The sequence below is a fragment of the Micromys minutus genome, assembly GCF_963924665.1.
Source record: "Micromys minutus genome assembly, chromosome: 6".
Taxonomy (NCBI): domain Eukaryota; kingdom Metazoa; phylum Chordata; class Mammalia; order Rodentia; family Muridae; genus Micromys; species Micromys minutus.
The window spans coordinates 41,764,506-41,784,451 of NC_137975.1; the positions used below are offsets into that span (position 1 = coordinate 41,764,506).

At 44.2% G+C, this 19,946-nt stretch overlaps 1 protein-coding gene across 6 annotated transcripts in view; it reads left to right on the forward strand.

Moving 5' to 3' along the window:
* Nucleotides 1-9,550: 9,550 nt before the first annotated feature.
* Nucleotides 9,551-19,946, forward strand: part of ARHGAP21 (Rho GTPase activating protein 21) — a 121,671-nt gene continuing 111,275 nt past the window's right edge. For 5 of the 6 annotated variants that reach the window (XM_080918023.1, XM_080918025.1, XM_080918027.1 and 2 more), the window contains exons 1-2: nucleotides 9,551-9,914; nucleotides 10,682-11,080. In XM_080918023.1, the coding sequence (XP_080774149.1) occupies nucleotides 11,000-11,080 (81 nt within the window). In that variant the 5' untranslated portion in view covers nucleotides 9,551-9,914; nucleotides 10,682-10,999. Of the gene's footprint in view, nucleotides 9,915-10,454; nucleotides 11,081-19,946 lie in introns of those variants that run through there. The other variant, XM_080918024.1, reaches the window with a different exon arrangement.

Sequence of the window (19,946 nt, forward strand, 5' to 3'; positions counted from 1 at the left end):
TACAAACATGCAAGTCCAAGGCAGTGGAGAGAGGACTACAGGGCGGACATAGGACCTGTGGAGGTAGATATGTCACCATTTTAAAGCAAAGGATCAGTGAAGCGCTCTTTTCATCTGACCATTAAGAAAAAAGCATCAATGCCACAGGGAGGCCCCCGGGCCAGGTAGGAAAGCCTACTCCAGCCTGGGTGAGTAGCAGTGCAAACATTAGTGAGCTGCAGGTATGGTGGGGACAAGCCCACAGAGTTTGAGGGACAGCAGACTGACAGGTTATCCTGCAGGTGGGCTAGGGGAGCCAGTGTAACTTATTGAAAGGATTTGGGATTTTTATCTCTACAAAGAAAGGGAAGCCATTGAGGATTTTTTTTTTTCACAACTCAATGTTTCTTGCAGCAGCCCCAAGTAACCACTGTTGAACGAATAAGGAAATACGAGTTCATAACCAATTTGACCATCACAAACATGCTGAACTGATGCTTTACATATATGATTGCGTTCACTCTGCTCAGTCCATACGGTCCTGTCATCAGCTCACCCATAAGCTTCACAGAATAGAACACCGACATACATGGATCGGCAAAACAATCCATTAACATACAGCCTTCAAAAATCTACAGGCCACACCAGATGCTGTCCTGCTCACTAGACAGTGCTTAGAGGGACAGCCAGGGCCATGCAGATCCCATCCCAAACACCCCAGTACGAGTACTGTGCGTCTTCTTGTCTCTGCCTTTTCTGGATGTTTACCACATGTAGTTCTCATTTCTGAAGTCTTGTGTCACTGGCCATGCATCACAGCTGGCGGGCATCTCAATGGGCTGGTGTTCACTGCTTTTAAAGAATCAGGTTTTAATCAAGTTACTTCCTGTTACGAATTTTCTCTGATGCTTTGGGCTCCCCTTCATCTTGGTATCTTTTGGCAACTGCTTTGAGGACTCGAAGAATGATGTCCCCATTGTCCCTGCAGAAAGAGAGAACCGCCATTGAGGATTTTTAAGCAAAGAAGTGTGATGCTCTGATGTAGGTTCTCAAAGGCTTTCCCTGGCTCCTGTGCTGAGGGTGGATTCCAGAAGGTAAGGGCAGAACACGTTTAAAGGCTGTTGTTGTTGTCATTTTAATCCAGGTAACAGGTGACTTGGGCTGGGTTGACAGCTGTGGAAGTGGCGAATACTGGGTATAAACAGTGTTCAGATCCGAGCTGACTGTGGGACGGATAGACAGAATTGCCACCTATGTGAGGAAAGCAGGTTGGAGTGTTTCATGTCGGAGAGCACTAGATATTAAGGAGGAGTCATCTTTGCAGCCAGTTTGAATAGGGGTGGGATGGGGTTGGGGAGGACTGAGGTACCTGTGTTATTTTGAATTGCAACTTTGTATTGCCCACCTGCTGTGAAATCGGCACTTCCTGTACCAGGTTATCTAGGTGCTAAGGGTTTCTGAGGGCCTCATCATTTTAACTTACATTATCCTGATTACCTTGCTGTAGAGAGCCTTTCTTTAGGCTTAGGGTCAAAGGTATTTTCTTTTTTGCGAACTAGAACTATCTGTCTTTCTACACCTCATTGTAAATTCTTCTGTGAGTCTCACTATCTTGTGGGTCTGAGCTTTTCCTTCTCACTTTATGCATATATATTTCGCCATTAAGATTTAAAAACTGAAAGGCACTTCGTCAGTTCCTTGCAGGCTATGAGGATGCTTGTATCAGAAACCTTTCCCTATCTCTCCCATCTCTCCACCTCCCTTGTTTTCGTTCTGTCCTAGTATAGTATTGTGATATTATTATTACTACCCTTCCCACAGCGATCCCCTCTCTAGATCTGTGTTTCGTAATCCTGGTACAGTGATGGCCATAGGTATGTGACTGTCTCTACCAGTCCTCATGTGTAAGGTGCTCCTAAGTAAGCCACACTGTCTGAATTTCATGTTCAAAGTGACCCACAATCATTCCTGCCAATGTTTCATGTAGTCATAAGGCCATAATTAGGAAGAAGGCTGGGAAAAAAACCTAACTTGTTGTTACAATAAAACACTATTATTGTGGAAGACGAGTACAGAAACGCTGGCCACTCAACTCTGAACCCTTTTTTGCCTCCAAAATGTTTTTTTTTTAAGTTTTGTTAGTGCAAATGCTTTGTCAGATATCTTTATTTCTCCAAATTAGATTTTAAATAATCTATTCCTTACATTTAGTTTACTTCCTTTCCCCACTCCTGTTATATAACAGTTTCCTCTGAGATTGCCACATTCCATCCTGCAGGGAAGTACTTTAACAGAACCATAAACAACTCAAAATAGCTTTAGGAAGTTCCTAAAACTAACCAGATTTACTAGACCCATCCCTGCCAGAGTATGTAATAAAAGCTGAGAGTCCCTCTTCGAAGACTGTAGGGAAAGGTGACGTTCAGATAAGCTAAACTGCTAAGAAGACTAGAACCAGACCTGCTACCTGGAAGAGGTTTACCAAATGAGTCACCAGGAAGGGATACTCACCAACCTGTTGAGCTGCTTGCAGGCCATTCAGTGTGCTCCAAGTTCCCGGCTTTTGTGAGCTGTCACCCATTCTGGGATGGGTCTTAGTGATGCAATCTGTCTTTGAGTCATTTCTGCTGCTGTAAGTAACCCCTCACCCATATCCCTTTTAGTAATTCCAATACAACTCACTGGTTCACTAAGTTGGACTTTGGCAGTATCCATTCTCTGGTCTATGGTGGTTCCCTATCTGTGGTGAATATATGTGTTGTCTTTCCCCAGGTAAATTTTTTTTTTTTTACCCAAGTTTTAAAATTTTCCCCAATTTTTTTTTTTTTGAAGGGACAGATCACCATGACTTTTCATGTGGAAATCCAACAACAACCAGAACAGCCTTCTCAAGCACCAGAGCCACTTCCCAACTGTCCTGCATTCTGCTGGCTGTCTCCTCCTCTTCTAAGCACTTACTCAGTGTTCACTTGTGTGATGCACAGCTCTTCCCTCTCAGTACCAGCTCCCTTAGTGCCTTCTATGCTTTCTTCACTCACTTTTAACATGTCATTTCCACTTGGGTTTAAAATAGTTGTTTATTTTTCTTCGTTTAACCTTCATCCAGAAGCAATATATTCTTTCCTCTCTCCTTAGAAGAATACAGTCCATTTTTGAGTATTCTATAGTTTTTGTCTTCTGACAGAATCTGCCCTGTCGCTGGAGACAGAGCCACTGCACACTTTGTGTTCCTGCTGTTTGCTGATGCTGACAGCTTGCGTCCTCTCTTGCATTCCATACACTGCAAGGCTGGCTGGGCTTCGTTTCCTTTGCACGCTCCATCAGTCCCACTGTCACTTGTTTTGCCACCACCAAAATGGGTTCTGAATCAACACAAAGACGACATTCGGTATAGTCTTGAACATTTTGGACAGTGTAGCCCTAATATTTGTCTCAGAGAGAAAGACAACAATGACTATTTTTTTTTTTTTTTTTTGACGAGAGTGATCACAAGCCTTTTTGTCCAGTCCATTCCTGTTGATGATGATAGATCCTCAGGCAGGATAAAATGTTTTCATCAGTTTAAAAAAAAAATGTAGCCCAGGTAGGCCTAGAATACTAAGGAGCTCTCCAGGTTGTCCTTGAACCTTTCTTCATCTGATTTAGTCTTAGACTATTTTAGTCTCCCTTAGCACTGAGATTACAGGCCAGCATTTCTACCTCTCTACTTCCTTTTCACAAGGACTACACACACACTACTTTTCCCACTTGTATATAAACAGACCTTAGAGTGGATGAAATATCTTTGATCATCTCAGGATTTGTGCTGGATTCAACCAATAAAGAACTTTTGGAAGACCAGAAAATGGATTTGTAAAGTATGACATGAAGTCAGTTCTGCATAGTTGAATGTTTGTGTGTGTGCGCTGTGAATCTTTTAGAAGTTAAAATAAAAGTGAGCCAGGTATATTGACACATACTTTTTATACTAGTATGTGGGAAGCAGAGGAAGATCCCTGTGAGTTCAGGGCCAGTCTGTTCTACAGAGTAAGTTCCAGGACAGTTAGAGATAGGTAATATACATAATAGACCTTGCTTCAAATATATATATATACACATATATATATATCATACATACATACATACATACATACACACATTCAAATTATACATTGGTTTTACTGGGATATATAATCATATATGTACATACAATTAAATTTTGTGCAAAGAAAATAAAACCAATTATATATCTATATATACTTGTATATAACTAAAATAATCTTTTAGAGGAAAAGTTATGCAAGCCTCAATTTATTCTTCTTAAACCCACAGAATTATCCTGTCATGTTTTCCTATCTGAAGGAAGTATCTTTAGTTAGTTGACTTTTGGATTAGTAGGGCATGTGGCAGTTTTAGGAATATAGGGGTCCAATCTACAAGGTGAAGCAATATGAAAAGACAACCGGAGTTTCACAGACAGAGGAAATAAAGCAGTCTTGGGGTGACTCTCCTGTGTCTGACCAATGATAATGAAAGGAAAAGCTAAGACATTTTTATTATTTTTTAAATTTATTTTTATTTTTAATTATAATTGGGTTACTCTAAATAGGCCCACCATATGGCAACCTTCTAGTTAGAATAGCTGGATGTAGCCCTCTCTTTCAATATGATAAAGCACTTCACTTCTCTCACTGTAATGTGGATTTCCATCCAGACTGAATCATTTGCACAGCATGTTCCAGCTCAGATTAGGTGAGTGGGTGGAAACATTTTAAAAACTGGTCTCATTAAAAATAGAACATTTCTAAATGAAAGTCACGATTCCCAAAGCAAAATGAAAGTTGGGCATAAATGTATTTAGTCTTATTATTCTTAAAATGAAGAAATAAACTCTTGGTGATGCTGATTCATGTCACACTACTTTTGAATAACACGAATTTGACTGCTGAAAAATCATCTGAATCCAGAAGAAATGGTTGAATATATGATTCTGAATAAAACTGTGAGCTGAAATTTTTGTACCACCCACATTTATTATTACTCAAATGCAAGTGATAGTAGTTTCCTGGATAGGGTCCTGAGCCCAATGATCAGTCATTAGAGATGAAGTCAGGCAAAGAGCTAAAGCCCAGCATATGTGGCGCTTGAGGCACATGTCTGCTATTTGTTATGGCTACAGCTTTGAATTGCTATTCTCCAGCCATATGCACTGCTATCTGGACAGTTAGTATTTAGCTAGGAATTTAAGACATAGCCATCTATCAGTAATAGTGATGGAGACTCGGGGTAGAACACTTGCCTAGTGTGTATGAGGCCATGTGTTCGGACCTTAGAACCCCAAATAATAAAAATTATAACACCACCTTGATTATTTATTTGTTGATTAATTAAGCACCGATTTGTGTAGGCCAAAGATGTGGCACATATTATGAGAGTCTGGGTTAAAGCTTCAAAATAAATACTACTGTCCTATTATAGAATTGGGGGAAGATAAGACAAGAGCAAGAAAATTATTAAAAATTAGTAATACTTTGCTGGTTACTATATATAAGCAACTAATGACTGTTATCTTCACGTTAAAAAATTAATGCTAAAAGCTAGATTACCTTAAAATAGATAAGAAGTAATGTAATTACTAACTGCAGAATGCTAAATTAGTAAATAATTTACAATATTTGTTTGAAAGGGTTTTGATGAAGGGTTCTAAAATTTTCTTGCCTCGGAGAACCACCCCCTCTTGATGACTATAGTTAAATGCTGTTTGAGCGAGTTTTCTGTAGCTGTTTAATTTAACATGAAAGTGGTTCCCCCCCAAAAATAATAGGAGGTATCATATCCTTTTTGAAATGATATGAATAAGAAATAAAGCACACAGTGTTTTTCTATTTTTAAAAAAGTTGCTCCTCTGCTGGCATTTGGTGTCAAATGTCTCAGACACATAATTTTGCAAATGCTTCATACTGAATTACAAATTTCACTTGTGGAATTCTCTGGCAAACACTTGTGCCTCTGAGACTTGCCAGCTTCTATATTCAGAGTAGAAATCAGCCATAGATTGTCACAGAATGACCTCAGACCAGACCAGGCCCTGCCATTGTGGTTCTATTTCTGGCTGTGACATTTTTTTCCCTGATAATGGTTTGCCAAACAGTATCATTATGCCATCCTCAAAGCCAAAAATTATATTCTAAGGATATTCTAGTTGCCATTTTTCAAAATGTCTTGCTCCCACTGCAAGAATTATGGTTTATGAGTTGGATTTGTAGTTGCTCATCTAGTGATGTATTTATTTCAAGTTAGATGATAGGAAATCACACATTAGACATGCTCTGGGGAGGAAAAGATTAGCCTTTTAAGTAAACAGAGCTAGAGTTACTGTTGGTTATCATTGGTCCTGGTATCAATCAGGAAGTCCATGAAGCCCATAGTTTAGTCCAGAGTTTACTCAGGTATCATGACCCCTAAACATTGTTTCACCAACTCTCTCAGGAGACCTTTTCAGAGTAGCCACATGATTGAGGCTTGGCTCATTTTCCTTTTGCTTGCCCTCCCTCTGGTGGAGGTGTTAATGAGTTAAACACCAGGATGGGCAGCTGAGAATCTGAGGGCTTGCATTATACCCCTTACCCTAGTAGTCTGTGGGCCAGTGAGTGGCTGGCTGTCAGTTGACCCTGATGACCCGAGTGCCTGTGCCCGTTGGTCTACAGAGAAGGAATCTAAATGGGAGATGAATCACTCACTCAGAGATTACTATTGCTCATACCTGCAGACAGGAATAGACCTAACTTTTCACTGCTAATGTGTTCCTGTCAGTGAAAGAGTAAAGTTCTGTTGAGGAAACAAGACAAATTCTTGCTTCATTAGCAACCTAATAGTTTAATAGTTAACATATAACAATTTGACTTTAATATCTTAGTAACTAACGTAATGTTTTTGTTTTCAGAGTCCCTTTATAGTGGTGATTTCACCTGATTTTCACAACCCAACAAAATATGAAATGTACTGTTACATTCATAGATTCTATTGGGCAGGCTAGAAGTGTATTTTGCAAATCCTAGTCGTATAGTCTTCTCCATTCACAGAGTGAAAGCACATAATACATACATGATGTAACTCATAGTTATGAGAAGCATTGCCATGATTTTGGGACACTGTGATTATACCTGTTCTAGGAATAGGATTAAATTCTTACTTATAGACTACAAGACTATATAGGTACATAGTAAGTTAAATGTTAGCTAATATGGTTATTATTATTAAAAGGAATATTTGAGATAGCTGTATATAAAAGAATAGATTCTGGAACCAGACTCTCTGGGCTCAACTCCTGCCTCTACATTGCAATCTCATTAAGATATACATAAAACTCAGAGTAGTACCCACCAGGAGACAGAGCTAAAGAGATGTTGGCTGCCATTGTTGCTAATTAGCTCTTGTATTTACACACAAGTAAACATTTGCCCCATTACATGGAGAATAAGGACGATAGATTATAGCATTTTAAAAAGACTTAATTTTGTGTATGTGTTTATGTGTAGTGAGTACAAGTGCCCTCAGAAACCAGAGCTGTTGGGTGTTTCCGGAGCTGGAGTCACAGGTGGCTGTGAGCCGGCTGCTGTGGGTCTCTTTTAACTGCTGAGGAACTCTTTTAACTGCTGACCCATCTATCTCTCCAGGCCTGGGTAGAATCTTGGTTCTCACATGGTACTTCCTTTGACTGAAATGTTTCATTTGTAGATTTTGTTATTTACCCCTAATTCAGTAATGACTTTTATTTCCTTTCAAGGCCAACATTTTATTCTCTAGTGTCAGAGGAAACCTTTTCCTCAAACCAACATTTGTAAAGACCAAAGCTCTGAAAGGCAAAACCTTGCAGATACCCTCCTCTGGTAGGCACTCAGTTATGCCAAGCTTGCGCATTTGCATATGTAAGCGGTGGATGTGAACCTTTGCCTGTCTCCTCTTACTCTCTAAGCTCGCTAGCAATAAACCACTTGAATGTTTCTATTCAGTTTTTGTTGCTTTACCCAACGACAGGTTATAACTACATCTGCTATAGAACAGCATGCTGCTACTCAGTAAATCACAGAGTAGTAGGTTCTATTTTCATTTATTTATTATTTATCATCCTTGGCTATTGGTTAATTTGGTTAGGGGCAGTCCCACCTTACATATTTCATGGCTACTGAAAAACTATATAGTTAATTTCTCTTCTCTAAATGTAAGGATTTGGTGGTAAATTCTGTCTGGCCTCTTTCACTGTAAGGAACTATAAGATTCGCATTCTTCTTTACCAGCTCCAGAGAGTGCTCTTTTGAAATACTCCACCAGAAACAGGACCCAAGGCTATGGGTGTGGAAAGGGGGAGGAGTCTTTAGAAGGTAATTGTAGAAAAGATGAAAAAGGTAACTCGTCCTACAGCGTCTTGTTTTTGTTCTGTTCTCTCCGGATGGTGGTGACAGTTGATCAGACACAAAAACTGTCAGTCCCCTGCCGAAGTGAGGATCGAAATGACCCTCAACAGCATCGGCAGGACAGGGATCAGGAGGAGGGATGTGCAAAAAACGGGGAGAGGACGGGGGTGAAGAGGTGCCAAGCGCTACAGCCACAGCTAGTGGCTCCTCTAGGGATGGGAGCTGGTGAGCCACCTCCCGAGTTGGGGTGGGGGTGGGAAGGGGCGGCTGAGGGGCGGGGCAGAAGGATTGAGCCGGTAGGCCATGATTGGCTCTCATACTCTCGCAGCGTCACCGGATTGGGCAATTTGCAGCGGGAGATGTTATGAGGCGCAACAGGGCGGAGCCAGCCGTTCGGGTCCGAGCCCAGGCGGGGAGTGGGGTGTGGAGCGGAGGCTGCGGGGCTGGCTGCGGAGCCACGGTGACTGGAGCGTGGGGAAAGTACAGTCACCGCCGCTCGGTTCCGCTAGCCGCGCCTCATCGCTCAGCCACCCAGCAGGTTAAAAAAAAAAAAAACCAAAAGAAAAAAAAAAAAAAAAAAGAATCTGAATGACACGTAGCCGCCACCACCCGGTCCCTGCTTACCGCAGGAAGCTACCTTGCAGTGCCGCGGGCGGGGACACTCCCTTATCTGGAAGCCCCATATTCCTTAGCTTCTCGCCCCACCCGCAGCTAAAAAGGGGCCGCAGTCCCCCAAGACTTGTCCCCGCAGACAGCTGCAGGGCTGTGTCTGTTCCCGGAGAGGCGCTCGGGAAGCGGCCGGAGTTGTGTGCCCGGCGTTGGGGTGCGGGGACCAGAGGGCGAGAGGGTGCCTAGGTTGCGGGGGATGGGGGCTGCCGAGCACCACCCCTGTCCTGGACCATCTCCCTTCTCTAGCTTGGCTCCTGGGGCCGGGTGACTGCAGACCGAAAACTCGCCCCCGAGCGTCCCCCGGGAGGGGAGGGGAAGGAGGTGTGGGGTGGGAGGAGGTGGATCCAGGAGGAAGGCGCGAGCAGTCCGCCCCCGGGAGGCAAGCTCGCGCGCCCGCCGGCCCGGCCAGTCTCGCGCTCGGCGATCGCGGGCGCGTGGGGCCCCGGCCGGCCCGGCCAGGCGAGGGGAGAGTCAGGCGGCCGCCGCCCCGCCCCACGCCCTCCCGCGGCGCCCAGAGCCCGGGGCCGGCCGGGGCAGGTCGCCGCGCTGCCTGGGAGCCGACCCCTAGCCCGCGTTCTCCGTTGCGTGGCCGCTGGTCTCACCGCCCGGGGCTGAGGCGCGGGCCCGCGGAGGCCGCGCCCGCGTGTGCACAGCGAGGGAGGCCGGGGCACAAAGGCGAGCGGCGGGCGCCGGGGTCCGGCGGGCCTCGGAGGAGGGGCGGCGCCTCATGAATATTAACCGAGCCGCGGCCTAGCGCGCCCCGCCGCGGGCCGAGCCGCCGAACGGAGCCCTCGCTGCCCGCACGCGCCCGGGCCGCGCTTCCCGGGAGCCCGCGCCGGCGACCCGCCTCAGGAAGGGGCGGAGGAAATAGTGGTAGGTGGGTGGTTGGCGCTGCGCTCTCTCCTCTGATTCAGGTGGCCACCGGGGAGGGCGAGCCGGGGTCGGGGTGGGGGATCGCCGCCGCGAGCCGAGAGTTGCCGGGGCCGCGGCTCTTCCCGAAGCATGCCCGGGAGCCGGAGCGGGAGCGGCGCCGCGTCCCACCCGCGGCCGCACGCCTCCCCACCCATCCCCGCCGCGGGCCAAGGAAAACAGCCGCCTCCTCGGGTGCGCGGGCCGGGGCGCAGGGCAAGCTGCCACGGGCGGCCGGAGTCACCCGCGGCCCGGGCGGCGGTCACCGCAGACGCCGCCGAGCCCACGCCCGCCCCAGTCCGAGCTGGCTTTTTGTTTGTTTGTTAGGGAGTTGGAGGGCGTATGCGAGTCTCGCCCGGTGCGGAGAAAACTTCGCTTGAGAGTAGGTATCCCGGAGCTGCAGAATGCGCACCCTGCCTCGGCGTTGCCCAGGAAATGCAGCACTTGAACCGGGATTTCTTTTTCTTGAAGGCTTCCTAGCAGCCGGGCGTGTTTGACACAGCTACCGGGGCAGCTCTGAGGTCTCGTTCTCTCTTTCTCTTCCAGACGTTCAGGCGTTTTCCTTTTAAAAAAAATTGTTGCATGAGAGGATTGTTTTCTTTGCAGGGTTCACCTTTGTGGACTAATTCTTCGGATTGTGGGAGAGGGGAACTTGGTCTGGGCTTGTGGCAAGGCTAAAGATCGGCGCCCGGGGAAAGTTCACGTCCTTCATTAACTTCTCCCTGTTCCAGGAAGGATCTCTGAAAGCTGATTTTTCTCTGACCCCGGAGTTAACACCGCCTGGAAGTGGGCCTCTTCTCTCTGGATTTGACTTCCACCCTACCTGCCAAGGAAACCTGTCGCCCCTGAACTTCAAGTCTGGAGAAATGAACAGGGCTAAGTCTGTCGAAGCGGGCATTTGAAGGGGCTTCCCGCAAGTCTTTATCTCGGACGCTTTTTGACCACTCCTTACCCTGCGAACCTGCTGTGGAATTGCTTTCGTTTGCTGTGTCGTGGCACCTCTCCAATGTGGACGCCAAAGGATTTGTCCCTTCACAATTTGAAATGAAATGATGGCCACACATTGGACTGGTCTGCCTGAGGGAGATGGTGACAAACTCAAGGCCTGTGGGGCCGCCTCTGCCTGTGAGGTAAGCCAGCTAGCTGGGCGGTGGCTTCTGCCCAAGCGTCCTAAGAGTACAGGGTCGTCTGCACTGAGTCTGTCAGCTGCCTGGTGGCAGCGCCCCAGTTGACCAGGAGGGAGGTGAAGCCTGGCCTACTTTTGTTTCTATGGACTTTAGCGACTAAAAAGCAGGAACAAGTCTCTGTCTTAACTTGCCAGAATCCTGGTTACCCTTCTGAGCGGGGGCATTCTTCCATGTCTGACCGAGAAGCCTGAGAACAGTAATGCTCAGCATCCATCTTTCCTCCAGTGTTTTGAACACCATTCTGCTTGGGGGATGGCTTTATGTAACTCTTGTGTGTGTTACATCCTCAGTGGCAGGGCAGCTGGTACCCTTTGCTGCACCTGGAATCCAGTGTTTGCGACTGTGATGGGAGGGGACCCTGGTTCCTACTTGCTTCGGATAGCAGCTTTGGGTGGGAATCGAAGGCTTCCCATGGACAGTTTAGGCTCAGTCTTGGAAGACGCCCGTGGTGTTGAAATTCCAACCTTCTGTAAATCTTCTGGCTTTTCTGTTCTTTTATTTATGCTCAGTTGGCCCTTATACTGCTGCACAGCTCTGTGAGCTGCTCTGGGCGCAGGTGGCTCGCACGGAAGTTCAGAGAATGGCTGGCTGGCAAGAATTTTACATAGGGCTTGTAAAAAATTTTTTATTTTGAGCCATCCGTACAGAATTTGTAGAAAATCTATTCACTCATGACATCATTTACTCTGGTTTCTTTTATTCTCCTTGTATTTGAGCTGGTGTATGTGGAATTTACCACTATGACGGTTCTGTAGTGTTTACCTTGTTTTGTATAGTTCCTGTAATTTGCTTGTTAAAGGTGCTGAACATTCTTGTTCTTTATTGAAATGTGTCTTTATTGAGATGACAGTGACAGCAATAGCAGCATCTCCAGTGAGCCCTCATGAGCTCACTGTTTCTTTCCCTCTGTTGTAAATTTTCTCTTCGTGGTCTTTGGGACATGGCTAGTCCTACACAAATGAATTTGGACATTTGGTCAATTAGATTTTGGTCTAGAAAGCATGCAAAAAACGTGTCACAGTTTATTTCATTTGGGGATAGAAAGTTTGTGTGGAGGGGGCTTCTTGTGTTTTGTTATGGTTTATTGGACAGAGCCTCAGGTTTACAGCTAGAATTAGTTTTATACTTTTTGATATCAGTAAACACCTGCTTGCTGGTAAATCGTGATTAAGTCTCACACCACAGTCCTCTGATCACGGTAAACCATAATGATGCCTTTTGGAAAACCTACCTACAACCTGGTGATTGCTTAATGGTTATTGTAGTTACATAATAATAGATGCTGTGGTCCTAAAGCCTTATTTGTCATTGTCCTGTGAACACTTTAATTAGCATGTTGCTTGCATTGTGTTTGCCAGAGCTAACGTTTATTTGACAATGTGTGTGTGTGTGTGTGTGTGTGTGTGTTGTTATTGTTTAAGGGTTCTCAAACCAAGAATGTAGACACATCTTGTACTTGTCTAGAAAACTGTATACTTACACTTAGTTGTGTGCTGGTTTTATTGAGGGTGGTCATATATGTCTTTGAAGGCTGTGAGATGTGTTTTCATTTGGGCGTTTTGCTTGTGTGGCTGTTGTTTGTGGTTAAGAGTGAAAAAAAAACCCCAATATTGTCTTATTTTGCTCATTTAAAGGGTACTTGAACTTGGTACTATATTAATATGTTTTGGCTTTTTAAAGACTAGTCTGAGATTCTTTGTACTTCAGGAAACATTTGCAAACTGGCAGGTGGGAAGTGGGAGGACCTGTGATATTAGTGCTTTTTGGTTCGCTGTGATGTGGGTTTCTCTCTGATACGGGAACGGATTGTGACTATTTCTGAATACTATAAAGGTGTTGCCAGAGTTTGGTTTGGTATTATTTGTTATTGAACACTTAGCTTGTTTTTGGTTTTATTGGAAGAACTGTGTTCTGTAATAGTGTCATTCGACAGTTCAGAAAAGGAACAAAAAGAAGCCGCAGCTGTATTCCTATATGTGTAATAATAAATTGATGTATATTCTTAACTAACCAGGAAACAAATGCATAGGTCTTGGTTTTAATGCTGTTTGTCAATCAACCAAAATGCCTAATTTTGTGAGACAGGAAACCAGTTTAGTAACTGAATTGACATTTCTTTCATGCCTTATCTAGTTATCTCATTTTGTATTCTGTGGATAAGGTTAGTTGCTTTGCATAAAACAGAGATTTCATGTTCCTGTTAAATAATCCATTTGTGTTGATAAGTATATTAATTTTGGCACTTCTCCTCAAGACTATATTGGAAGACCAAAAAGCAGATAATCAATAGCTTTCATAACTTAAGGAATTACGATAATTCAGAAAGTGTCTTGGCACTGTATAGTCGGGACAGTGCAGATTGTGTCCAGACAAACTTACTCCATGCGTCTACATGCCATTCACTTTCCCTCCCTCCCATAGGCCCTGCCATGTTCCCCAAGCTGGCCTTAACCTCATAGCAGTTGTCTTATGTCAACCTGCCAAGTGCTGGGATTATAGACAAGAGCCACTGGGGTAGGCTCTAAAGATGGGTTTTTCAGTAATGGTTTTAGTCACCTGGAACCGTGGTGTGTGTGTTTGTGTGTCTGAGTGACTTGGGCTTGCTGTTTTGTTTAACACAGACTTTAAATATTCTGTGATAAGATCATTCTTCTTACTTATTGCTTAGTTTTTAGGCTTCAAGGTTTAGCTTGTTGTCGGTAGTTTTTTTTTGTTTATTTGTTTGTTTGTTTTTAACTGGAAAACTGAACAGTTTAATTGATTGTTTTTCCCTTTCCGCCTATTTTAAACTCTGATTGCACATTTTAGTCTGTAGTCCCCAGTTGCCCACAATAATGAAATTTTTAGCAATTCATTATTAACAACTTAACTGTTATTCTTAATTTCATTAATTCATTCTGTGTCTTTTTTTTTTCTTAAACTTAGGCTAAGCTGATCCTGTAGCTGTAATATATTTGTGGCTGATGAAAAATATTTGCTCGTTGATGAATGGAATACTATAAACACTCAGGGTGTGTTCTGAGTGGGAAACTGAATGAAGTCTTGCTTTGGTTGTCTTTTATAGTAGTGCTCAGTTTTTCTTCCAGACTTCCTTGTTCTGTCTTTCTGTCTTTTTGTCTGTCTGTCTGTCTGTCTGTCTGTCTTTTCTTTTCTTTTTTTTAAAATAGAGTTCTATTACTGTTTACCCATCTTATATTGGATTAAGCCAGAGCCAATTTCTTTCTCTTCCTTTAGCTTCTCCTCACCTTTCCTCCTAGGTTCTATTTTGTTTTCCTATGTATATGTATAGTTTTCCTATGTATATTTATGTATAGTTGACACCCAGTTTCTAGCCCTGTCCCACATTCGGTGGTCGCCTTCTAGAGCTGCATAGGTGCCGTGTTTAGCCCTCAGTGGAGTTTCACTGGGTGACACACCGTCCAGATTCGGCCTCGGCCTGCCTTCAGCCTCCTGCTGTGCCGCCTGCTCTGAGCATGTTGACCGGTCAGTCAGGAAGTACGCGGTTATTCCTGATTGTCTAACGTGGTCAAGTCTCCACGGCAGGTTGTGGCTGCCATTTCTTGAGTTTGGGTCGCTGTCTCACTGATGAACAAGAGCTTCCTGGTAGCTCAGCTTGCCCCTGTGTCCTTCCAGAGCGCAGTCTTCACGTTCAGGAGTTGGGCCATCCTTCTCCCTTCTCACCCTTTTCTGTCTGTAGTTCATAGAATTGAATTTGTGGGGACTGTGGGGCTGGTGAAGCCTGCTGGACTTCAACTCCTCGCAGGTGTCCCTTCATCTTGAAGACACTCTTCCTCTCTGTGCATCTGCTCTTCCCTCAGCCCTCTAGGCTTTTCTCTGTGTGATTCCTAGGGAAGTCTGTCCTGGCTGTCCAAGACTGATTACTTGCTCCTAGTGCATCAGTCCAAAACACACTGTACTTTATTGGGAACAAGTGCTTACAGCCCTGGCCGTCTCTGCCTTTGGACTGCGGCCTCCATAAGAGCACAGGCCATGTCTATTTCCACAGTGTCTGACACATAATACATGCTCAGTGTTTGTTTACTAGATGAATGGGTACCGTGGACGGGCTTTACGTCTCGGTGACTGTTCACTGAGGTCTGGTACGTTATCATTGTTGTCATGACTCTACTTCGTCCACACTCCCTTCACTGTCCGTACTGTTTGTTCAGCATCTCAGGACTTAGTTTGAACCTCTTCCCCTTCTATGTTCCATGGTTTTGACACAGGGTTGCCGCAAACTGGATATTTAGCTGGGGGTGACCTTGAACTTATGACCTTTCTCACCTCACCTCCCAATTTCTTGAATGGCAGGCATTTGCTAGGAAGTCTGCTTTTCTCTCTTGCTTTTGCAACAAGATCTCACTGTTGAACCAGGGTGGTCTTGAATGTACCATCTTCCTGCCCCAGCCTTCTCAGAGCAGGGGCACATGCTACCATGTCAGACTTCCCTTGAATTCAGATGCCCACGTCCTACTAACCTGGGCATGCAGAATCCATCTTCTTTTGGAAGTAAGCAGGCAACTCCAGAGCCAACCTGCTGAATTCTCTCCCCCCTGCTGCTCACCTTCCCCATTTGCTCTTTCTGGGCAATGCTCATCACTAGCAATAGCAGCCCCCCCCACCCCCCCACCCCCACTCTGCAGGCTCTGGAATGATTGGTGCTTCTTCTCCAGTCTCAAAATGACATGCGTATTTGCTTGACTGATTTCTCAGCTTGCTCTGCTGGTGTATTCTCCCTGTTGTAAGCAGAGCAGACTGTTTATGAATCAAATCATGTCATTCCTTCACTCAAATGTCTTTAATGGCCTGTCATCTCCTTGAAAGTTAGAGGGCAGAGTTCTTTCAGTGACCTTCAGGGCTTTTCCCTCTCACCTCCCTGCCCTCACCTCCTGCTACTCTTCCCCTCCTGCACTGGCTATCCCTGACTTTACCACTCCAGCAGAGACCGGGCCTGGCAGCCTGGAGCCTCCCACCTGCTGGCATCTGGTGTAGTGCTCTTCCTGGTCTCTTCACCGCTTGCCCTTGTCTCCAGTTTGTGTTTACAGGCCACCTTCTGAGTGACGCATTGCCACACACCCTGCTTAGTGCACAGTGCCATTCCTGTACTTGGCCGCCCACTCACAGATAAAGTTCCTCTGCCAGCTTTATCTCAGCATCTCCCATCTCTAGCCGACCTGCTTAGCTAGACGATTTTACTGTTTTTTTTTTTTTTTTTTTTTTTGGGGGGGGGGTGTTGCAGATAGTGAATGTAAAATATAAATGTTCTGAGTTTGGCTGTTTCATTCAAGGGCTCTTTGTGTCCTATGTGTTTCTTACATGAACAAAGACGGGAGAAATCCCACGGTGTCGCGGAGTTTGGTTATGGGCATGTAGTGTGTAAATACCGGGTGTTAATCTCAGAGGAGGAAGTGCCCGGTGTTCTTCTGGAGGCCTCACACCTTCAGTTCCCTTCCCTTCTGGTCAGGGTTGGGTCAGGGTTGGTGTTAAGATGTTCCAGTCACTTATTTTCCTTTGTATCTTTCTTACCTTTGGGAAGTTGGTTACCAAGTTACAGTAGCCAGGACAATATGTGGTACAGATGAAGGGAGCAGTTTGCTCTGAGACTAGAGGAAAACAATGGGGTTGCTCTCAGACCGGAGGAATGATAGAGTGATGGATGCAGAAGGCTTAGTTAAAGGTAATATCCACCTAGGTGAGAGGTCTTGACCTGGCATGCATGCTCCGTTCTGGGTTTGAGCCCTACCACTTTAAAAAGCAAAACAAAACAAAGAAAAAGCAATGTGACTGTATCAACAATGTCTCTTTAGTGAAAGGATTGTCTATCATATGGCATTTACCTCATATTTTTTAATGTAATAACCAGACAAACTTAACAGCTGTTTTGGTGGGAGTATAGAAATGCAATTTTTTTTATCCTTTTTAATCCCAAACTGCTGTTGACTGAGTTTTAAAATAAGCCTTGTGAAAATTCTAGTTTCTAACAAATCTATACTCAAAGCAATACTTGAGCAGCCTTTTAGAGACATGTGCTTTGTTCTGGAAAGTCCTGGGATTGATTCTAGCTAGTTATGATATACTATAACACTATTCTTTAATTGTGTTTCTTTCTCCACACACTTTGCTCCAAAGCCAGAGTACCAGTCTGCCAAAGTCTCTCTGTAGAACATTAGGACTGAGGGGAAAGCTGACAGGACTGAGGAGAAACAGTGCAGCGGCAGAAGCGTGTATCAGTCGGGGCATCCTGTGAGTCTGTGGGGAATACAGTGAGCCAGATCCCTCACTAGATGAGCCACCAACAAAGAAAACCTCCCCATATATCATTAGTGTTCTTTAGCATTCATTTCTTTTACATATTTTGAAGTCTGTTCTTTGACTTCATGGTTTTAATTGGTGCTACTAAGTGTCAGGTAATGTACAACAAAGGTAATGCTCTTTCTTTTGTTCTGTGAGCTGTGCAGAGCCTTGTCATCTTATTAGCAGGACGCCTGCTGACTTAAGGGTGGCTAGTGCTGTGTTGGTGGGTACACAGATGCTGTTATTGAAGCAGCTATTTTCTGTTACAGAAGGACCATATGGTAGGCATTTGTTTTTCTTTCTGGTTGATGTGATTAGATTACTAAAATGAAAGGTTACTGTATTTAAAGACTGTCCTAGTATCTATCTACTTTTAATTGACCTTACAGAGTTAAATGTGTGAAACTATTGTAGTTTTCAGTGCAGTCTTTGATGTAGTTAGACTTTGTCTAAGTAACTTTTATAGTTTTTGTGACAAAACACCTGCCATGAGGTAGCCTCAGGAGGGTGGGTTTATTTTGGCTTAGGGTTTACTAGAATATGATGCATCGTGGTAGGGATGGCTTTGTGTGAAGAGTAGAAGGTATTGGTCATACTGTGTCTACACTCAGGAACAGTAGTGATGGCTCTTGCTGCTCAGCTTGCCTCTGGTTCTCTCCAGGACTCATAGAGTGGAGACACCCACATTCAGTCCTTCCTCAGAGTTTTCTGGGAGCATCTTAATAAACATAGCCAGAGGTGTATTTCCATGGTGAATCTAAATACGGCCAAGTTGGGCCATGGAGATGAGCCATTATAGATGTTTCACACAAACCCATTTGCATTATTTTCATGAAAATGATTTTGTAGTTTAAGATGTCATTCTCCAATCAAACCGAGTATTGTACAGAATAGTTTATTTTACAATGGAGTAATGGGAGACAGCATTTTAGGCTTTTAAGGTAGCGTGAGGGTGGACCTGAAAGGTGGCTCTGGGGTAAAGGCACTTGCCACGTAACACTGGCAGCCTGAGCTCAGACCCTGTTTTGATTCTAGAGAATCTGTTCTCTCACCTCCATGTGTGCACATTGTGTGTGCACCCACACTCACACACACAAATTACAAATGCTTTTAGAATCTGAAAGACAAATGGGTATACTGTACTATACGGCTTCAAATCTTGACACGGTAGAATTTAATTTGTTTTCTAGTTAATGTAAAAAATTCTGTTCTCTTACATTAGGAGTAAAAGAATATGTTTCAAATTTAAACTTGCTATTTCTGAATATTTATGTATCTTTGGGAACATAGACAGACCAGAGCCAACTGTTGTCCATTACTATAAAAAAGGCTAAGAAAAAGCCTTGTTGACTTGGCCTGGTGGCTGACTGCTCTCTGGCCTTCTGTTTGATGTTGGGTGTGTTTGGATTCTGGCTTGGTTACTTGCTGCCTTTTGCTCTGTTGCTTATCTCAGCCCTGGATAGACATCTGGCATAGTTGTGAGTAGTGCCAGGTATGCGCTGCCCTTCTGATAGCCCAGTAAGCAGTCTCTTGACTTTCTGGCTTTTTTCTTTTTTTCGCTGCATTTATCCTTAACATGGTTTATAAGGACTTAGGAATGTTTTGTTTTGTGTTTTTTTTTTTTTAAAGACTTATTTATTTATATATTTAATATATATGGTACTCTGTCTGCATGTACATCTGCACAGCAGTAGACAGCTTCAGACAGTTGAGCTGTCATGTGGGTGCTAGGAATTGAACTCAGGACCTGTAGAAGGGCAGGGAATGCTTTTAACTACTGAGCCATCTCTCCAGGCCCCAGGACTTAATCTTAATAACATGGTGATTATTAGATATCAGATGGAGCTAGTACCTTTAAAGTATCTTCTGGATATCATTTAACTAGTATGATCTTGGCCTTCAGGTAAGGTTTGGCTGTGCTAGTGTCTTCTGGTATATCAGGGTTTGTATGGAAGGTAATCTAGTGAGTTTGATCAGTGAGACCTGCTTGCTTTTCTGGGCTCTGAATATTGGCTTCTGGAAATAATTGGAATGTGAGGTGAGGGAAGGAAATGCTTGGGGCACTCATTTTAAAGTCAGCCCTTTATTATGAAGCTTTTAGGAAATTGCTTTTTACTTCAGTCATTATTCATCCATCCATCCATTGGTGTTTCTCAACAGGTTTGAAACAGGGAAAAACAGAGACAGGAAAATAAAAAGAATTGTCCCCAGGTATACACTTGTAGATTCTGGTGAGGACTGCTAAAGTTAAGGGCTGAGTTCATGTCCTCAGTCTTCCTCCTTGGCATTCCACTTTGTTCTTCAGTCTTTGAAGTTGTAGAAACCCAGTAAGGAAACAAAGGCAGAAAGAAAACATGGCGGGAGTGGATGTTTGTGAGATCTACCATCTCCCACAAAATTCTCTCCAGAGTGCCCAGTGGGGGTTTCTTACAGGACTGTTTGCAGTATGATGCGTGGGCCAGAACATTGGGAATGTAGTGGGTCATGGTTAGAATTTTGTTTTTGTTAATGATTT